The sequence below is a fragment of the Seriola aureovittata genome, chromosome 17 (genome assembly GCF_021018895.1).
Source record: "Seriola aureovittata isolate HTS-2021-v1 ecotype China chromosome 17, ASM2101889v1, whole genome shotgun sequence".
Lineage (NCBI taxonomy): Eukaryota > Metazoa > Chordata > Actinopteri > Carangiformes > Carangidae > Seriola > Seriola aureovittata.
The window spans coordinates 20,333,364-20,353,989 of NC_079380.1; the positions used below are offsets into that span (position 1 = coordinate 20,333,364).

The following is a 20,626-nucleotide window of genomic DNA, read 5'->3' on the forward strand; positions in this document are numbered from 1 at the left end:
CATGACAACTGTACAGGAAGTGAATTTTTATATAACTCAACTGTTTAAATATTGTTAAGGCTTAAAGTTAGGTTTTGAGGGTGAGGGCGTGGCCGCTTTGAGTGACAGAGTGTCACAAACTGGCATGAACTCATTTTTGGATTAGCTGGGAGTTAGGGGCGGAATCAGGCACTGCCAAGATGGCGATGGCGGAGCAGCACACTCTGAGCAGCTCACTCTGAGCTTCAAAACCTATGGGTGAACACACACACACACACACACACACACACACACACACACACACACACACACACACACACAGTTATGTACAGGACGAGTGACAGACACTGATTAGCAAACAACAAAGACACAAGACAATGTGATATATGAGCCAGAACCTGACACACACACACACACACACACACACACACATGTTAACATGTTTGTCACAGAGGAGGCTTATCTGTACTGCACACCAGCGGGGGGGGAGGGGTCTTTCTTCCCTCCCTGTCCAGTGTGTGATTGTTGCAGCAGTGTGTTTTGTGTTTTGAGAAGAACCAAGAAGCACAAAAAAGCTCTCATTACTGAAAATAGGTCAAAGCGAGTGTGTCTGTGTATGTGTGTGTGACAGGTGAAGAGCAGCGGTCTAAAGCTTGTTTACAGGGTGATTGTGCAGCAGCAAAATAACATGAAAAGACTGTGTGTGTGTGTGTGTGTGTGTGTGCTGACAATGCAGAGGGGATCAAGCCAGTCACAGATATGTGTAAAAATACACAGACAGAGAGGGAAGGAGAGGAGAAAGACAAGCAGCCTTTGAGAGGATCGTAAGAGAGACAGAGATGAACAATGGAGATAAATGAAGCAGCAGCCGGTGAGAGACTGTAAAACCAGGACATGAAACAGAGTTTGGTTTCAGAGGCAGTGATGCAGTGGTGTGTTGGTACATGGGGCTCACTGTGGCCTCCATCGCTACATGAGCATCGTAAATGAGAGTGGTATAAATATATAATATAACAAAAGTGACAAATCCTCAGACAGATATTATGCAAATATGGAGAGAAGGCCGAGACCACAGATTACGTTAAAGATTGTAACATGATTGGCTGCATTGCTCTTTTTAAGTAGGTATACAGTGCATGGGGAAACCCACCAGCACAGAGGTGGTTATACAGTTAATGTAAAAATCTGCATATCCGCACCACTACAGTATGAGAGAGAAGAAAACTCGAGAGAGACGAGTAGAAACGCAGCGAGGGATCAGCCCGAGGACTCGGATGCAGAAGATGGAAAGACGAGCGATAGATTCATGGAGGGGAGAGGAGACTGGAGAGGATGTACAGGGAAAGAGGAAGGAGAAGAAGGCAACAGAGAGATCTGGAGAGAGATGGCTGGAGAGAGAAAGAGAGAGAGAGGGATTTGTGGTGGAGAAAAAGAGAAGGGAGGTATAAATATTGTATGGAAGGTTTTGCTACTTGGCAAAAGCGAGGGCTTCCCTCCTTGTCCCCCATACATGTACCCCACTGACACACTCAGGGCTACACACACACACACACACACACACACACACACACACACACACACACACACATTGTATGTGTGTGTGAGTGCTGTTTTACTCAGCCCAGTGCAGCATTGTGTAACCATATCCTTGTTTAACCCTGGATGGGGAAGCGAGGGAAAGCAGACCCAGTCGTGAGATGCAGGAGTCGGTTATGACACAGATGTCTTCACTTGATATTTTATTCAGATGTTTGATCTCAGGCCTGTCAGGGTGTTTTACAATCCTGACTCCAACAGCACATTTACTTATTTATTCTTATTCTATATAAATACTAATATAGTCGGACTTAAAACAATAATCACTATTAGTTGTATAATTATCAGTAATAAGCAACAGAAATCATGGTCATTTTATCAGTGTGGTTTACATTACAGCAACAAGCAGAGGTGTAGTGGTGAGCCACGTATACCTAGCTCCAGACAGAAGGATTTACTGTACGCTCAACCTAAAAATAGCCAGAGACACGTCTCTTACCTTCATCTGTGGAGCTTGCAGAGACTGAAGCCAATCATGTTACAAGCGTTCATGTAATCTGTGGTGTGAACTGTGCACAAGATACTGACTTTGGGATTAAAGGTGATTGTTCTCAGCAAGTGGGTCACAGCCAGCTGTGGTCATTTTATATTCTCTGTTTTCTGAATGTACAGATGATAAACACAACCATGTAGTGAACTCTCGCTCACCCTCTCTCATATTCAATCCAAGGTTGAGCTCATGGTCGACCACTGTGGCCCTGATCATATCCGAGGCAACAGTCCTTCGTCGTCCTTATCCTTCTCTTCCTCCTCGTACTCTCACTCCTTGACCTCTATCTCTTGCTTCACCGCTGACTTCCATTCTCCTCCAGAACAGGAGCGCTCATCTGTGGCTGCTTTATCTACACCTGTGAGGAGTGGGTGCTGCCAGTTGGTAAAGAAAGTCTGGCATTGTGATTAGTGTTGTTTTCCAAAGGAGGAAAAGAGATTTTTAATTTCGAATGCTGTGCCTGAAGTTGCGTTTTGCAAAAAGAGGGATGTAGAAACTGAGTGCAACTCTGGTATGGAGGAATATAATATGTAAAATATAAGAAAATGTAACAATAACAAAACAAGAGTAGAGAACAAACTATCAAAAATGATCAATTAGAAGTCTGTTGTAGTATGTATTGAACTAATACACAAACTCAAACTATAGACAGTAAAAGACTATGGGAAGGAGAAAGGGAATAGATAGGGGGAGCAGGGAGCAGAGGAATAGAAGAGAGGAAAATAAGATGAGAGTCAAAACAAGGAAAAGGAGAAGAGCAGGGAGAGAGAGAGGAGAGGAGGAGTGATGGGTGATCTGTAGTGAATAAACTGGAGCAGGACACTGTGGGAGTGCAGGACTCTTTAGTATGCTGCTCCGCACTCACAGTCACACTCAGACAGACACAGCTTTTTCTACAATGACACTTACACAGTTTACAGTGAGAAATTCAGCTTTACATACATTGATATCTATGTCTATGTTTCTACTGCAGTTAGCGCGCTAACCAGCTCGCCCCGGCCTGTCTCGTCACTGCGCTGAAGACGTAGTGCTGCTCTGTGGGTGTATTATAACCTCCTGTCTTGTAAACACAGTGATGGTGAAGCTCTTGTCAAGCGACAGTCGCCACCACCCGCTTTCAGAGGCAGAGAAAACTTACAAATAGCCCCTTTTCAAACAGACTGCAGCTGACTTTTTAATGATTGTAGTTGGCTCATTTGAAAATTAGACCCGTTTAACTAAAGCTAACAGTTATGGGTTATATTGTTTCTTACTCTTGGTAGTAAATTAGAAGGCCAGACATGCTCATGTTGTGCAGATAAACACTCTGTTATTACTTAAACATCTACTCCTCTGTTTTTGGTTAGCTACAGATGCTAAGCTATGATTAGACAGGAGGGAGGGAGGGGCTTAGCAGATGACCAGCAGTTTTGTAAGGAGCGCCTTGGTTCTGGAAGGAAAAGTCTCATTCATTTTTCCCATAAGAAAAGTACATTTCTCACAGTTGGAGCTCTTCTACAGGTTGGACGACACTCTGTCAGTTCAATCATCAGTCCACATGATCAATAAAAGTCAAAGGTACAAGCTTCTGTACATAAACTTTTTTTGGGGAGAAGTTAACCACAGCTCCCAAGGTGCATTCTCGGAAAGAAACATCCAGTCACTGAGTTTAAAATTCTGTCACGTGAGCCGCAAACGACAAACATGCGAAAGCTAAAGATTACGGTGTTGAGAGACCTAACAAGAGACAATGACAAAGCATTTCGAAATACCAATATGATTCACACCTCTGACTGGATTCTTCTTTGTAGCAACGGTGGCCGAGGCTCATGGGTATTGTAGTGTTTGGAACCTGTCCGCCATGCCAAAATCAAATAGAAAATTTCACAGAAATGCAGTTGAGATACTTTCGTGGGGGCCGTGACATAAACCTGTAGGGTTGTTACCTTATCAGGATGAGCCCTAGGTTTCTTTTTTAAGAACATTAGAGAAACTGTTTAAAGGAAAATTTAAATGGGAATACAAAATGGGCAAAACACCTCTGGCACCAGCGGCCCCTTCCACTTCTGCAATTCTATTACAACCAGAGATAACCTGCATATTGCTGTTTAAGTCGCTGTTTTTGTGTCCCGGTGTCCTTGTGTCTGTTTGTTTGTCTCCGTGCACCTGTAATCTGCTTCTTCTTATCTGGCTAGCTCCCTCTCCTTCCATCCATCTTTCTGTTAGCGTGTGTCTTATGATGGGTGATGTATGTATTTGTTTGTTCGTCTCTCTGCCCTTGCTACTGTCTCATTGTAAGTCACCAGCATCAGCCAACCACCTTTGATATAAATGTATCTGCCTGTCACTGTCTCTGTTTTCAATTCAATAATTTGCACATTCTGTCTCAATCTTTCAGGCTGTCCACGTGTATCATATATATATATGTATGTGTGTGTATGTATGTATTATATATATTCCCGTTCTTGGGTTCCTGTTGTAATGCTGGTACACAACCACTGTAATCCCCACTCAGCTTTTACCCTCCAAATCTAAATCTACATTTCAGTTTGCAGATGATTTACATGAAACACATCATGAAGAACCGACACATCTACATGACATGACTTCTTATATATAAAGATGGAAGAGGTTTCATTTCATTTCACTTGGAATAGACAGGGTTCAGATTGGAAAACTATACTCAGCAAATTTTGCTCTGTCAGGAATGTAGACAAGAAAATATGATATTGATTTCACAGGTGCGGACTATCGCCTGGGTTGGAGCATTATTCAGCCTTTTTAATGATGATGAATAGCAGCAGCTCCTGCTCCCTCCAGCTGGGGTCAAGGAAACCCTGGGTCCAGGGGGAGTAAAGAAAAATGAGGATAGGTTTAATTTGACTGCGTTATCATTCACTAGAAGGTTGCACTCAAAACAATGACTTCATTTCACTTTTATCTCCCCAACCAAAAGCAGAGTAACAACTTTGGTTTAATCACCAGAAAGTTAGAAATCCCCACCTCCTACTAGAGAAAATTAAAGCTAACAGCCCCTCAGGTATAAATTCAAAGTAAAGTTGAGCCTGAGGACGTTCTCTGATAGTATAACACTGCTGGTTTTCTGTCAGCAGAAATACACTTGTTTAATAAAAGTTTAAAAGAATATTTCAACATTTCGGGAAATACCCTTGTTCACTCTCTTGCCAGGGCTTCGATAAGAAGATCTCAGCCACTCTCATGTCTGTAAGGTTAACATGTAGCTGGAGCCAGTAGCCTGTTAGCTTAGCTAGCCTGGCCCCAGATAATGCATATTCATTACCTCTCTACTCAGTGTGAAGTTATGGAAAAACAAACTGCCTTCATCCAAATTGTTGGTTTAGGTTTTTTTAAGAATTACTATGTTCATGTTTTTCAAATGAGCAGATCTGTATTAAAGAGATTCCCAACACCGATGAGGTTATAGAAAGGATGATTTTGCCCACATGTAAGGACACAGATATTGAAAGGCAAAGGTAAATTCCATGTTTTCAGTGGAGATGTGACAGTCCTGTTACAACATCACTGCTTCATGTGCATTATGCACAATACATCATGAAAGACACAGGGTGTGAATTACAATTTAACGTGTATGTGCGTTTACTTTTTAGGCAATGGAAGTTGTTTGCCAGTCTTAAGGCATGCTTACTGTACAGCCTAAGACTATTCAACAATTTTGGCATCATATTATTGCATATAGATACTTAACGTAGATCAGGTTCTCAAAGTGGGGTCCTGAGACGCCCTGGGGTCCTTGAGGGGGTTCCTATCACTATAACTCCATCTACAAGTAACAATGACATAAATCCAGCCTTTGTGAATGTTGTGATGTTCAGTTTTTGTTGAAACTGTTTAAGAAAGGTGTTTATTCAACTGTATGATCATTTTGGAGGATGTAGTTTGTGTTGTTGAATTGTACTGAGTTAAAATAATAAGTTTATAATATTTAGTTTACCCTCATTGATATAAGCATGGTGGAAAACAGGGCTGAACAATTAATCAAATTATTACTGAAATTGCAAGTGCAATGTCCAAATTGCAGGAGCTGCAGTTTTTTTTGATAAAGATAAAATGTGTAACAGCATTTTCATTATAAATGAAGCAATGAACCGGTGCTAAACAGATGCCCCCTACAAATCATATTCTCCCATGCAAGGGAACAAGACCCCAACAAAAAAATCACATCAGCATTTTTTTTCCAGGGAAAATTAAATGCAAAAATGACCATTGACTCCTAAAAATATCAGTCAAATAATTGCAATATGATTTTTTTTTGCATGTCGTTCAGCCTCAGTGCACAAGATATTAGAAACATTTCTCTGTGTAATGCATTACAACTCAACAGCAACCTCCAAAATGACCATGAGACTGAATCAACACCTTAAAAACAGTGCGAATAAAAACTGCTACTATAACCTTCATGAAGGTTGCATTTATTACTTTAGTGTTGGGTTAATTTTAGCTAGATGTACCCAATAAACTGGCAGCTGAGTGTATTTTTACTGTTACACATAAAGCTTATATATATATTTGAACAACACCAAAGAACAAGCACTGTACCTAGGTTTCATTATTTCCAATCCAACACACATGATGTCTGATTTTATCTGTTCATTGGCCTCCAGTATAAAACTGGACAGGAGCAGCTGCCTCATTCAGTGCACCTTTGTCTCTGTATGTGAACTTACTTGCCACCTCAAACAGCAAATACCTAGAGAGAGGAGTCAGAGAGATGAGGAAGACGACACATGTCAGTGTTGATATGGGTCAGAGAGAAGGTGTGTGTGTGTGTGTGTGTTGTGTGTGTGTGTGTGTGTGTGTGTGTGTGTGTATGTGTGTGTGTGTGTGTGTGTGTGTGTGTGTGTGTGTCTTCAGGTGATGTGATGCTTTCCTCTTCTTACACTGTATCTCATGCTTATCCATCAAGGCCTGACATATCAATCTCATCTACTCAGTGTGCAGCCTCTAGCCTCTCACACACACACACACACACACACACACACACACACACACACATCCTTTACATAATATAATACCTATTTTTCATCTCATCTTCCACCATCCCATCGCTCCTCTGATCTCTTTTTCAAATATGCCGTAGATACGCATCAGATGTTTGGTCCTAATCCTCTGATATTAAATGTGTTTGTCATGCTAAGCTTTGCCATTACCACACAACATTCGTGTGTGTTTATTTACTTGTGTGTGTGGTCTAGTTTTCACAAACAACAACAAAGCTGCAGGTCTCATTCAGAAAACATAGAAAGAAAGGGAAAAAGGTGTAATTCACAAACGTAACCACAGTTTGTGTGTGTGTGTGTGTGTGTGTGTGTGTGTGTGTGTGTGTGTGTGCGTGTGTGCGTGTACGTGTACGTGTACGTGTACTATAGGTTTTCTCCACTGCATCATGCGGCTCTCAATGGCAACCTGGAGCTCATCTCTCTGCTGCTGGAGTCACAGGCTGCTGTTGACATCAGAGACCAGAAAGGTGAGAGGAACACACACACACACACACAAGGAAAAACAAGCTTTGCACACACTCTCATACACGTAGATCTACATTGATCAATAATATTGTATGTGTGTAATAGATATGGGCTCTGTGTCTGTGTGTGTGTCTGTGTGTGCAGGTATGCGGCCGCTGCACTACGCAGCCTGGCAGGGGAAGGCGGAGCCTATGAAGATGCTGCTGAAATCTGGTTCGTCTGTCAACAGCCAATCAGATGAAGGACAGATTCCTCTCCACCTGTCAGCGCAGCACGGCCACTACGACGTGGTGAGTGACTCCAGTTCTTCAAAAAATAACTGAGCACAACACTGAGGTTAGGACAGGAACATGAAGTCATCTGTGCCACTCAGATTTATTGTTGATATAGCTACCTAGCTAGCTATGTAAGCAGATGATGTCATCATTCTTAAAAGCCCTTACACAGCTACGGTTCAACCACTCAGATGTTTCCTACCTGGCCTTATTAGTCATCAGTGTTATTAATTACACCGGTGCTTTACCTGCTATGACAAGTCCAGATTTCTGCTGTGAAAAGGGCCAATCAGCACAACACCTGAACAAATCCGAGATCTGGCCCCAGGCTGCCTTTAACTTTACTTTATTTATCACTTATATCTAAATTATTATGTGATACCTACAACAAGCCTCAATTCCTAGATCACCAGCACATTACAAGCAATACTGGCCACTGCCACGTGCTGAACGTATAGTGACCTAACTTCTAACTGACTGTCTGAGGCAGACGTGTTATAAAACAAAATGACACACAGGGGCTAAAAGAAATTCCTTCTTAGAGGCTTTTCCAGCTAAAAAAAAAAAGTCTAGGGGAAACACTGCAGTGCTGCTCCAGGCTTGCCAAAGAAACAACAATGAAATATAGCAGACTCACCACAGCAGCTAACTTACCCTAGAGGAGAGTGACATTGAGCATTCACAGGCTCTAAAACTGAAGAGGCACTTCTTCTGCTAGATTAAAAAGCCATGGTTTACACAGGGTAACATGGCAGGGCGGAAGTTTTAATCACAGTTGCTTCCAGTGTTCAAGAGCAAATAAATAAAAAAAGAAAACACGAAAACTGACAGACTGCAGATTAAAAAATAAATCAAAGGCAAAAGCACAGCACAGAAAAGATTTGAGAGACACTTGCTGTAAAAACAAGATGGCGAGGCAGCGTTTTCATTTGTGACGAGGAAATCTCGTATTCTCCTAATTTGTTCCATTTTTAAGGTGCATTAAAAAAAGTGAAAGCACAATGAACTAATTCCTCTAGTGAGGCGAATTTATCCTCTTAAGTCTTTTACCACTTTAACCAAGCTTTTCCTTTCACTTGTGTTACAGTGCTCAATGTCTGCAGGGATTAATTCTCCTTAACTCTCCAAGGGACAAAAACTGGCAAAACTCAGCCTTTTTTAATAGATATACACTCAGGGTTTGGAAGTAAACAACTCACTCACTCTCTTTCTCTCTCTCTCTGAGTCATTACAAAGTGATGATTTCAGTCAAAGGCACATTTTTAAAAAGTGACAACAGAAACAAAAATTTAAAAAAACATTTAATCCATTTTATGATTTATTGCTCAATCATGTCAAAAGGCACCTTTAGATATAAAGCTACAAACATACTAATGTGTCCCCTGCTAATGTATTTGTTTGCTCAACTGAGGAAGTCTGTCTGTTAACTGTAATGTGGGTGTATTTTGCATAATTGGGTCTTTTTATCCTCCAGTTTTTGTACATGTGTTGCAGTGGTTAGCACTGTTGCCTCACAGCAACAAGGTTGCGGGTTAAACCCCGCCGGCTATGTGGAGTTTCCGTGTTATGTGTGTGTGTGTGTGCGTGCGTGTGTGTGTGTAGGTTTCCTTGTATAATATAATGATTTCTATCTCCAGTCTGAGATGTTGCTGCAGCACCAGTCCAACCCGTGTATCGTGGATAACGGAGGGAAAACACCTCTGGACCTGGCCTGTGAGTTCGGCAGAGTTGGGGTAAGATCCTGTGCTTTTAGTCGTCATAATGCAGCAGCAGCAACTGAAGAGACTCTGTCGGAAATACAAAATCTGTTGCTTATGCTCTGTGTGTGTGTGTGTGTGTGTGTGTGTGTGTGTGTGTGTGTGTGTGTGTGTGTGTCTTTGTAGGTGGTCCAGTTGTTACTCTCCAGTAACATGTGTGCTGCTTTGCTGGAGCCCAAAAAAGGAGACACCACCGACCCCAATGGGACGTCTCCTCTTCACCTGGCCGCCAAGAACGGACACATAGACATCATCAGGTACACACACACACACACACACACACACACACACACACACACGCACACACACTCACTCACTTCCACATCCAGATCCATCCACAAGCACACAGCATGTCTAATGAATCACTGGGCTTAAACATCCTCCAGAGCATGCTGATAAAACAGATGTATAACACAACAGGGGAGCAATATGACCCAATACACTGAAGGAATAATAGAACAAATGTGTTGCCGTACAGTGAGAGCGGACGCATCAGTCACATGCTCCTAAATACATTTTGGAGACAGCTGATGTGACTGGAAACACAAAAGCTCTGCATCCCACTAACGCTAAAGGTCAAGTCATTGTAATCTCATCTCGGCGGAGATGCGCGTCTAATTTTTGTTTGTGTTTGAGCAAAATAGCATCAGGGCAAAGTGACTTTTGTTGTCGTGGTGATGTCAGCATTCAGCACAAAGCTTTGGGAAGAAAGATCAGAGAAGGATGGTGTGGCAAATAAACACACACCACAACATTTTCTCTCTCATCACTCTCAACCACTTTCAAAGTAACTCAGGGCTATATGTGTGTATATGTGTTTGTGTTGGTGCAAAGGTTTGCTTGCCTGGCAGATACATACAGGGGTGAAGGGAGGGAGGAAGACACTGAGAGATGAGAGAGGACTGTAACCAAGGAAAAGACGGGAGAGAGAAGGAGCGAGAGGTGTACAAAAATGAAGAGAGAGAATAAAGCAGAGAATAAAGCCTGTCATAGCTAATAGAGCAGAGCGTGGTTCTCCAGAGTTGACACTGATAAATGATGCTCATTAGGCATTGCAACCAGTATGTGAAAGACACACATGCACATAAACACACACACAAACACTGACAGTAATTTAATTTTTCTTGATGAGCTACAGTTTATCTGTCAACCAGATGTCCTCAAATCCCATGAAAAGACCAACACCAACAATGAATTGATCCTATTAACAGGTACGGCCTGTGTAACCAAAACCTGATACACACAGTCTGCAGCCATACAGGCTGTATGACACTGCACCTAGGCACAGCAGGGCTTTGAACTAAATGCTAACATCAGAATGCTAACATGTTCACAGTAACAATCTTAACATGCTGAAGTTTAGCAGGTAATGTTAGCATGCTTAGCTCAGGCCAGTTCACCAGAGTTGACCAGAGAATGTTTTTCCTCGTGCTCGTACGGTCTTTTTGTTGCCTTTTGGGAAACTTGGCCGTCATACATCTTTTAATCAAGATTAAAGATTTAACCCCTCCCTGATCAGCTTTAAGGTTTACATGTAGCTGTATATTAAGGGGTGTCACTGAAGCTACCGAGTCTACACATGTAATTACACATCAGGGCTGCAGCACTAAAGAGATATACCACATGGGGGCCGCATGAACTGTGACTGGCTGTTTGCATCCAGCCGAGAAATCTCCATTTTGAAGTCTCTGTGCATCTCGACCAGCTCTGTGTCATAGTATATAAAAATACCTAAACACCACTACCAGGGTGTCCAGCTGTATAAGTACATGCATAGCCCACCATCATTTTAAATCACAAAGTGAATGAAGCAGTGTGGGCACAATAGTAGTGCAGTAAAAGAGAGATTTTTTGAGTTAAAAACACAGGCTTTTTGCTTTGTCATTATGGGCTTTTGAGTTTAGACTGATGGCTAAAAAAATAAATCAATCTGTAAAAAAAGAAACTGTGCTAATACTTTCAAATGCCTCTAAATATAAACGTTTCTTTCCTTCACGTGTAGATTTATTTTAGTACAGAAAGAAAATATCTGAGTCAGTTCAACATACAATCATGGTGCTTTAAATGCTCACTAACTCACCAAATGTGTATTAATCTGCAGCTGAAAATAGTCCCCAAAATGCACCATCAACCTTTGCCAAACTCTTTATTAAAATGAAATGATATTTGTTTCCAGTTTTTAAATATTTGTATCATCAGTAGTAACAGAAACTATTGAGGTACATGGTTGGTTTCGGTCATTTCATGGACTTTTACTGACAGTAAGAGAAATATAAAGTGCCAGGCTTATCCTTTAGATCAGGTGCAGTCTACCATGATTGCACCCTTTTTCTTATCTTTCCCCCTGTTTTTTTCCCACCTCTCCTGCCTGTTTCATCCTTCAAATCCATTTCTCTCTGCACCGCATCTACATCTGTGTTTCATTTTGTCACCTCTCTTCACTTCCTCACCCTCTCCCCTGCTCATGCTCTCTCCTGTGCAACTCTTCACACTCATGTTTTTCACTGACTCCTTCTCTGTCCTTTCTCTGTCATCTCTTATCACACTTTCAACTCCTTCCCTCACTCACTGCATCCTGTCTTCTGCTCTCTGCCCCTGCTGTCAGACTGTTGATCCAGGCTGGTATCGACATCAACAGACAGACCAAAGCGGGCACTGCCCTGCACGAAGCTGCTCTCTGCGGCAAGACCGAGGCAGTGAGACTCCTGCTGGACGTAAGTGGAACTTTACTGAGAACCCTCTGACACTGTCACCTAAGCTCGAGTTCACTTAAAGGACAGTTCCCATCTAACTCAGAATTTAGAGCATATGGTATATAAATGTTTCATGGCCTGTCCCCCCTGAATTTAACTGCTGTCTTCACTACTGTGAAAATATTGCTGTGACAGTGGCGCATTCAAGGTGACGTGAAAATCGGTATCTAGAAAATTATGAGAAAATGAAAACAATTAAGAGATTTTACAGAAGATAAAGAGAATGTAAAGATATTCACATCACAGATGCAGTTGGAAAATAGACATTGTCCTGTTTGTTTGGCTTCTCTAAGAAACAAATCCTAACATCGGGAGACATTATCTTCATGAATCATCCTTTTATTTTTCATATTGGCAAGATATTATCCCATTGTACACAGGCATAGTCCCAGAAACTAATGACTCAGGATGAACTATATTTAAAGTCCCCTCCACTGACAAATCTTCTTACCTCATGTTCAGAGTTTGACTCTAGACGGCTGTTTTGGTATTCATCTATTCACCTTAAATCTGAGCTTAAGTTTTGTTCTTATAAGCAGGATTTTATGACATCACAACTACCTTGCAAGCCAAACATGGTTCAATATGCGGCAACTTCAAACCCCCGGTGCACATATATTGAGAATGGACTTCTCAGTGATGTAGGAGGCTTCTTCTGTCTCGCAGTTAAACTCCTCACATGATAAAATATTTGCATATTCTGGAAATATTCAGGAATATTCTTTGCAAAAACAAAAAAGTAAATTATTATTCAAAAGCATGCTAGCATGCTAACCAGCTAGTTGTCCTGTCTCGCCGTTTTCTGATAGCGACTTACTGTAGCGTCCAGTCTGCCTCTGTGCTCAGAGGACGTATTATAACCTTGTGTCTTGTAAACACAACAATGGCGGAAGCTCTTGTCAAGCAAAAATCGCCACCATCTGCTCCCAGCAAGAAACCACATTCAGCTGCAGAGAAAATGTACAAATAGCCCGCTTAAAATATGAATAAAAATGATCATGTCAATAGTTTTTTCTTATTTCACAGAAAGATTTTAAGTCACCACTGCTGTTTTCATCTCACCTAATGTGTAAACAGAGAGTCTCATCATTATGAAAATATTCCTAGAGTTCCTTGGGAGGAATTAAATGCAGTAAATGTAGTGGCGGTCTGAGACTGCTTGCTTATTGCTTATTTATAAAGGGGTCTGGAAAATCCCTGTATCCCCCATCTGATAAAACTGAGGCACAGTTATGAAAAGTAGTGCTAAACTGACACAAGAAAAACCCAGAGAGAGATGATGTAAATTACCCCTTTGTGCTGGTGACACTGAAATACAGTGCGTTATATGAAAACAAGCGAGGCAATATGTTTTAATGATTGCGTGTGTCCCAGCATGAGAAACTAACTTTGTCATTTACATTCTTGACTGTGAAAGGTTACGAGTCTTTGCCCTGAAGCGTCTGCGGACTGAATTCATCTTTGTTCATTCGGCCTACATTTGATTCACCAGATTTGAATGTGATATTGCTCTTCAGCCTCTGGCTGTCTCGGCTGAAGAATAAGAGGAGGTTGTAATTAGTGGAACAGCCACAGGGACTGACTGAGCGAGCATGGGTTATTTTCTGTTGACGTCATGGTGGTAGATTATCACATCCCTAAGGTGTTTAATTAGTATGAGGGAACTGTAATTTATTAGTTTTAAGTAACTGGAAACTGTTTGTTTTGATTTTTCCTCTATAAATAGGTATGTGTGGTGTAATGTAATAATTAATAAGGTAATGTAATAAAGGAAAGTTTGTTTTTTTGTTAGAAACTGTAATTCAAAATTCAGAACAGGTCAGAAAATTAAACCCTTTTCTAGTCTGTTTTCACTCTCTGATTTCTCTCTTTATATCTGCACGAAACAAATAAATTAACAAATAAATAAACAATCTCCTTTTTCTTCTACAGAGTGGTATCAATGCCACAGTGAGGAACACTTACAGCCAGACTGCACTGGATATCGTCTACCAGTTCACCGCAACACAAGCCAGTAGAGAGATCAAGCAACTGCTGAGGGGTAGGATGGATGGATGGATGGATGGATGGATGGATGGATGGATGAAACAAAACAAATCAAATAGATTAACATATTTGTAAATGTGCCTGTTCAGTTTCTTGCCAAGTGTTAGATGACTGTCTATGCTAAACATGAAGCTACAGCCCGCAGCTGGTTAGCTTAGCTTAGTGCAGAGACTGAAAACGAGGGGAAACAGTTAGCCTGGCTCTGTGCAGTGGTAACAATATCTTATATCTCATGTAATGTGAATCTTATATAAGTTACATCTCTGCATGTGTTTTAATTAACCAAAAATAAAGTGTAAAAATTAAACATTGTGGTCTTTTTAGCTTTGGACAGAGCACAGTTAGCTGTCTTTGTGCTAAGTTAAGCTAACTGGCTACTGATTATAGCTCAGTATTATATATTATTATATAGTATTATATAGTAAATATAAAGTTATATAGTATAGTAAATAAAAATAAAGTTATAATATAATAGGTATAATTGAATAGTATATAGCAGTAATTCTCTGTCTCTGTTTCTCAGATGCGTCAGCAGCTCTTCAGGTTCGGGCTCTGAAAGATTACTGCAACAACTACGACCTGACCAGCCTCAACATCAAAGCAGGAGATGTTATTACGGTAACACACACACACACACACACACACACACAATGGCTAGACTCAGCATCAACAACAAAACACAAAATGAAATGTTATCGTGAGCAGACACATTTACTGACCATTTCTGACATCAAAGCTGCAAAGTTTTTAAAATAGATAAATAAACTTGCTACGCTGAATGATAGGTGTTCTTTTGTTGTTTTTGTCCTCTTCACTCATCATTGTTTTTTTTGTTGTTTTTTTCCCTGTGAAGCACTTCATATTTTTACCCCTTCAGGCCCATAAAATGCTGAACTAAAACAATCCAAGAAGGGAAATCACTTCTCGATTGTACAGCTCTCAACTCCAAGACATTACTAGAGCTGGAAGAATTAGTTGATTAACTGATCAGAAAATTAATAAACCGTTTGATTTATTTTTAAGCAAAAAATCCCAGATTAATATTGGTTCCAGCTTTTCTTTTCTTTTGTCTCCTACGATTGTGAAGAGAATATATTTGGGTTTTAGTTAGTCATCTAAGGCTTTGGGAAATTGTGATGGAAATGTTTCGCTACTTTCTGATATTTTAGAGACCAAATGTTTAATCAAGTAATCAAGAAAATAATCTGAAGATTAATCAATATTGAAAATAATGGTTGGCTGCAGCCCTGCATGCAACCTGTGATGAGGGGTTGACTTCATGTTACGAGGAACACAGTCCAGTATCTATGTCTGGCCATCCCATAATATTCCAGGTAGCAGTGTGCTACAGTCTTCAAGTGCTCGGGTAAATTAATCACATAAAAGCCGGCCTGTTCACTTGCAACAGCACGGCCCTGATGACCGTCCTTTTTGTGTTTTGAAGCGTTAGCTGGTCGGTTTTCAGTGTTGGGTGCGATGATGATGAATATGCAAGAACGAGCAGCTTCCCTCATTTACTACGAATATGTTTTACAGAAACATGTATTCACTTGTTACGTCGTAGTCCACCCACCATTCATGAATATTCATGAGCATTTATGCTGCCTATGGGTGCTTATTACAGCAATAAGGAAGCCAAGCAGTGCCTATGTTTCCTCCCTCAGGGTCTGACTGAATGATTTGGCTTTGCTCTTGTCTGACTCAGGGAACTTTTCCAAATGCAGTTTTGCATTTCTGGTTGATAAAGATGTATCTAGATATTTCAAGGCCTTTCAGGAACTTTTGGAAAGCTAAAAATAGCTCTAAATAATAGAATTAAACCAGCAGACTCAGTGTTGGGTTGTAACATTCACACAAATGCACATTACAGTAAAATTATGTTCTTATCTTTAATCTATGTTTATTTAATGTATGTGTCTGTTAAACTGAAACGTATCTTTCTGACAGGTTTTGGAGCAGCACCCGGATGGACGCTGGAAAGGCTGTATCCATGACAACCGAACAGGAAATGATCGGGTGGGCTACTTCCCGTCCACCATGGTGGAAGTCATCAGCAAGCGTACAGGTGTGTTGTCACTCCTGTGTGTGTGTGTGTGTGTGTGTGTGTGTGTGAGTGTGTATGTATCTATGTGTGTGTGTGTGTGTATGTGAGTGTGTGTTTAAAATTGCAGCCAAGCTGACTGTCTGGTAAAGTGTCAGCAAATCAACTGTTGGAATATTCAGTACACATGTTTGGATAAAACACAGAAGAAGAGCTTGAAGAAAGATAGAAAAAGAGGAAGAAGAGTGAAACTAAGTGGATGAATAATGTTCTAGCTTCTCTCATTAACACTTGAGGAAGTCACTTAACATTACCATCCACTAGAGTGGAGCTGCAGAGTGGCCAACAGGCACGAAATTGTCATCACACCGATCAGATTCCAGGTTTGAGTCTCCAGAAATATTGAGTTAGTCAACGAGATGAATGCAGGTTAGAATAAAAACCACATCAGAGAATTTCATCTCTGTCATTTCACACAGTGGGAGAGAAGATGTTTGTGAGTCTGTCAGCAGCACAGAGCTACCAAACACCCAGCTGTCATTTCTGTCATTACTGACGGTGTTTAACAACTGCAACCATAACACAAACACAAAGCTTTTAGGAGTTTGGCCTGGTGAATGTATGAATGTACCTGTTAAGTAATGAGAACACAGACACCAAAATCATCCACATGCCCCTGGTTGATTAAGTGTTGCAGTTCTTGGTGCTGCCACAAAGCAATACTTAATACCTTGCTGAATGGTAACATTTAAATAAGAACAAATCCAAGATAAACAGAATAGTTTGACATTTTGGGCTGCTGGGGAAACAGCAAAATCAGAGAGGACTTAAACAACTCCTTAAAAGACTTTGCATGTGACAGATGCAAGCAAGCCCCTGCAAGCTTATTACATAGACATGTTCTGGACATGTCCAAGGCTGCACCTGTTCTGGAAGTCAGCTTTTAATACTCTCTGAATTACCAAAGGAGCCATTGTATCCATCCCCTCTTATTACTTTATTTAGTGTTGCACTGCAGGGTGTGCATCTAAGCAATCATAAGTGCAACATGCTGGCCCTCTGCACTTACTATTGAACACATACTGTTCACATGGTCAAAATGTACAAATTTACAGCAAAATGTTGACAGCCTGGTGCAAAAAACTGTTTTGTTCTCTATAGCTAATCATGACAACTGTACAGAGGCGAATTTTAATGTAATTCACTCGTTTAAATTTTATTAAGGCTTAAGGTGCTTAATTGAGGGCGTGGCCACTTTGAGTGACAGGCGGATGAGCGTATGCTTGTCACAAACTAGTATGCGCCGAAATTTCAGCTCCACACGGCCCATCTCTTTGCCCATTTTTGGATTATGGTGGGAGTTAGGCACTGCCAAGATGGCGATGGTGGAACAGCTCACTCTGAGCTTCAAAACCGCTCTTCGTAAACCTATTTGTAATGTCACGGAGGCTAAGTCCATCTTTATTTACAGTCAGTGTTAATAGTGTAACCTTAAAACAAGATGTATGGTAATAAAGACAAAGACCTGCCAGAGATACTGGTGTATTTTTGCTGTCATCTCTCTCTGTGTTTCATTACTTAACAGACAAGCTGAACAGCCAGTGTGAAAAACCTCCTCCTATCACTTTACTCTCTTTCCTCCATCTTAGATCAACACAGTGAGCAATTAATCTCTTTGGTGAGACGTACAGAACACATTCACATCCATCCCATCACTGCGTCGCCACAGAGAGGCTCAGATGTTTTTTTTAACTGTGTATTGGTGTCTGTCTGCAGGTCTGGCTGTTGTGATTGTCCATCTGTCCGTCTCTCTGTTGTAATATGTCTGGGTGTCTCAGTCTGTAAGCCTGTCTCTTTGTGATTGTTCGCTTCATCCCCTGTCATCACAGGATTCTCACTCACCTCTGTCCTCAACATAATCCTTCTTGTCATCATCCTCTCTGTACTGTATCAGTCCATTTACTACCGTGAACCCTGCTCCATGGTTGGGAGAAATGCCATCATGGCGGTATCTGTCCGAACATACAGCACATTTTTATAAAGCAGCTGTGGATACAGTACAAAAAACAGCTGGGCCACACTGACTAATCACTGCCAGGGTGCATCAGCACACACTTGGGGGCTATAGCAGCTGTTGTAGCGAGAGGTTTCATTTACTGTTTTTCATTAATTTTTAATTATTTTTCTTTCTCACCATTCCTCCTCAGTCTGTCTCTTCTATGTGTGCTGTACTTCTCATCTGCTCCTTCTTTTCCCACAAACAGGGATTTTTTTTTAACCAAAATACATGGCCAATAAAGACATCAACTAAATAGAGATAGAGAAAAAGAAATCTGCATGTCAATTAAAATTAACGATAATTTTGCAGCAGCCGTAACAATCAAAGTGGGTACGCACAGTAATATGACACAGGCTACCTTTATTTAAGCACATAAACTACAAAAGTTGACTGTTGGAATTTAGCAGTTGGCGTATGGATAGTTAATCTAGTGAAGTATCTGTTTCAGGAGTAGGCGACAAGCAATAGATATTTTTCAGTAGAGAAGTTGGGATGATGATTGTCTTTGCACCGAACTGGACATCCAGTAGCTGGGATGCTAATAGTTGGAATATATATTCCATTTGTCGGCGAAGAAAAGTTTTTGCTAACATGAAACATAAATGATAAAAAAATGCCTAAAACACTGGTTCCCAACCTTTTCAAACTCCCATAATCTGAGCCTGTAACAATACGAAGGCCAAATAATGCTGAAAGCACTTTTTATGTTAATGATAACAATTGAACATTCAGAACTGAACCGGAAGCAGGGGAAGCTCAGTTTTATTTTTTGTTTCACGGAGGAGAGATCACTTGTCGATTCACCATCTGTCTCTTGACTCTCTTTCCTTTTAAGGAAATTAAGTTTTTGCAATGGATGTAATCTTTTAGCGTGCAATCAGACTGAGCAAACAAGCATGTGGTCCGATGTTGGCTTATCACAGTGATAGGCCTTAGTACGAGAAAAAAAAACAACGAAAGGAATTTTTAAACATCTTTAAAGTTTTTAAAGATAATATTTCTTTTAAAACATTTAAAAACTGTATTGATATTATTATTAATTATATTTTTATTATTTTTTTTTATAAATACATCTTTTCACCAAAATTGTACTGCTTTGCAAATTATTCGTCCGCCCACTTGCAATTCCTTTGTGTCCCACCAGTGGGCAGCAGACCGCAGGTTAGGAACCACTGGCCTAAAAGATAAAAGACAACACATTGCCTAGTTGTTTACATTCTATCACATGCAGGAAGTGCATGTGACCATCTATTTTAGGCTAATACACAAGTAATTTACCCTACTCTTTGTTACCTCTAATTTGTATGAATATGATGATTGTTCAGTCATTCAACACACATGGAAATAATTATTATATATAAATAGAATGTAAATGAATAGAATATGCAACAGCTTTGATATTCTGCATCTAGGATCTGACTTCCTCACTCCCTGCAACAAAGCCTTAAGCTCAGCACGGCAGAGAGTGGGGAGTGATGACATTACAGCAATGGCAGCAGCAAGTGACCGCTATCTCTCAGGTGAGCTTCATGGCAGCAGAAGAGAGCGCAGGGCACTGCCAGCTTCAGCACACTGCTATTATCAAAAGGGTGCTTTGGATAAATGTCAAGTATGCCATGTGAGTGTAGTGTTGGACACGAGTTGATAACAGGAGCTAGCTCTTACAGGCTGATTTTCAAAGTGTTTTATATGTCGTTGCAGCGTATCTGATTGTCTGACAAAATGTTTCTGCTGAGCACAGTATGTTACAGACGACGCAGCGGCATGTTCACAAAGTATTATTGTTTGGTATCTCAAGTTTTAAGTCGAGTCAATACAGTGTGACAGAAGTTATCTCACAGCACTTCTCATGTAGAGCAGATCTAGACTGTAAGTTTGAGTTCAAAAGATTAATGTAACTGAGTTTAACGAGTCACTGCTAAAGCTGGATAGCTAAACAACACTCTGACTCCGAGTTGTTTTATGTTGGGTGGGGGCTTGCAGTCATTTCTGTCCTGCTGTTTACAGACTGGATAGGAACAGTCATGGCCATTGTCTCGCTCAGACTCAGATTAGTCAGGCGAATCTCTCGTGAAACTAGCAAAGTTACACAGTGGAAATGATACAACAAATACAATACATGACAATATGTACCTGGTTAGGAACAG

At 40.7% G+C, this 20,626-nt stretch overlaps 1 protein-coding gene across 9 annotated transcripts in view; it reads left to right on the forward strand.

Moving 5' to 3' along the window:
- caskin1 (CASK interacting protein 1) overlaps positions 1-20,626 on the forward strand; it is a 106,740-nt gene that overhangs the window by 59,653 nt on the left and 26,461 nt on the right. For all 9 annotated transcript variants that reach the window (XM_056400706.1, XM_056400708.1, XM_056400711.1 and 6 more), the window contains exons 3-10: positions 7,453-7,550; positions 7,693-7,838; positions 9,461-9,556; positions 9,707-9,837; positions 12,186-12,294; positions 14,266-14,374; positions 14,903-14,997; positions 16,327-16,444. In XM_056400706.1, the coding sequence (XP_056256681.1) occupies positions 7,453-7,550; positions 7,693-7,838; positions 9,461-9,556; positions 9,707-9,837; positions 12,186-12,294; positions 14,266-14,374; positions 14,903-14,997; positions 16,327-16,444 (902 nt within the window). The remainder of the gene's footprint in view (positions 1-7,452; positions 7,551-7,692; positions 7,839-9,460; positions 9,557-9,706; positions 9,838-12,185; positions 12,295-14,265; positions 14,375-14,902; positions 14,998-16,326; positions 16,445-20,626) is intronic.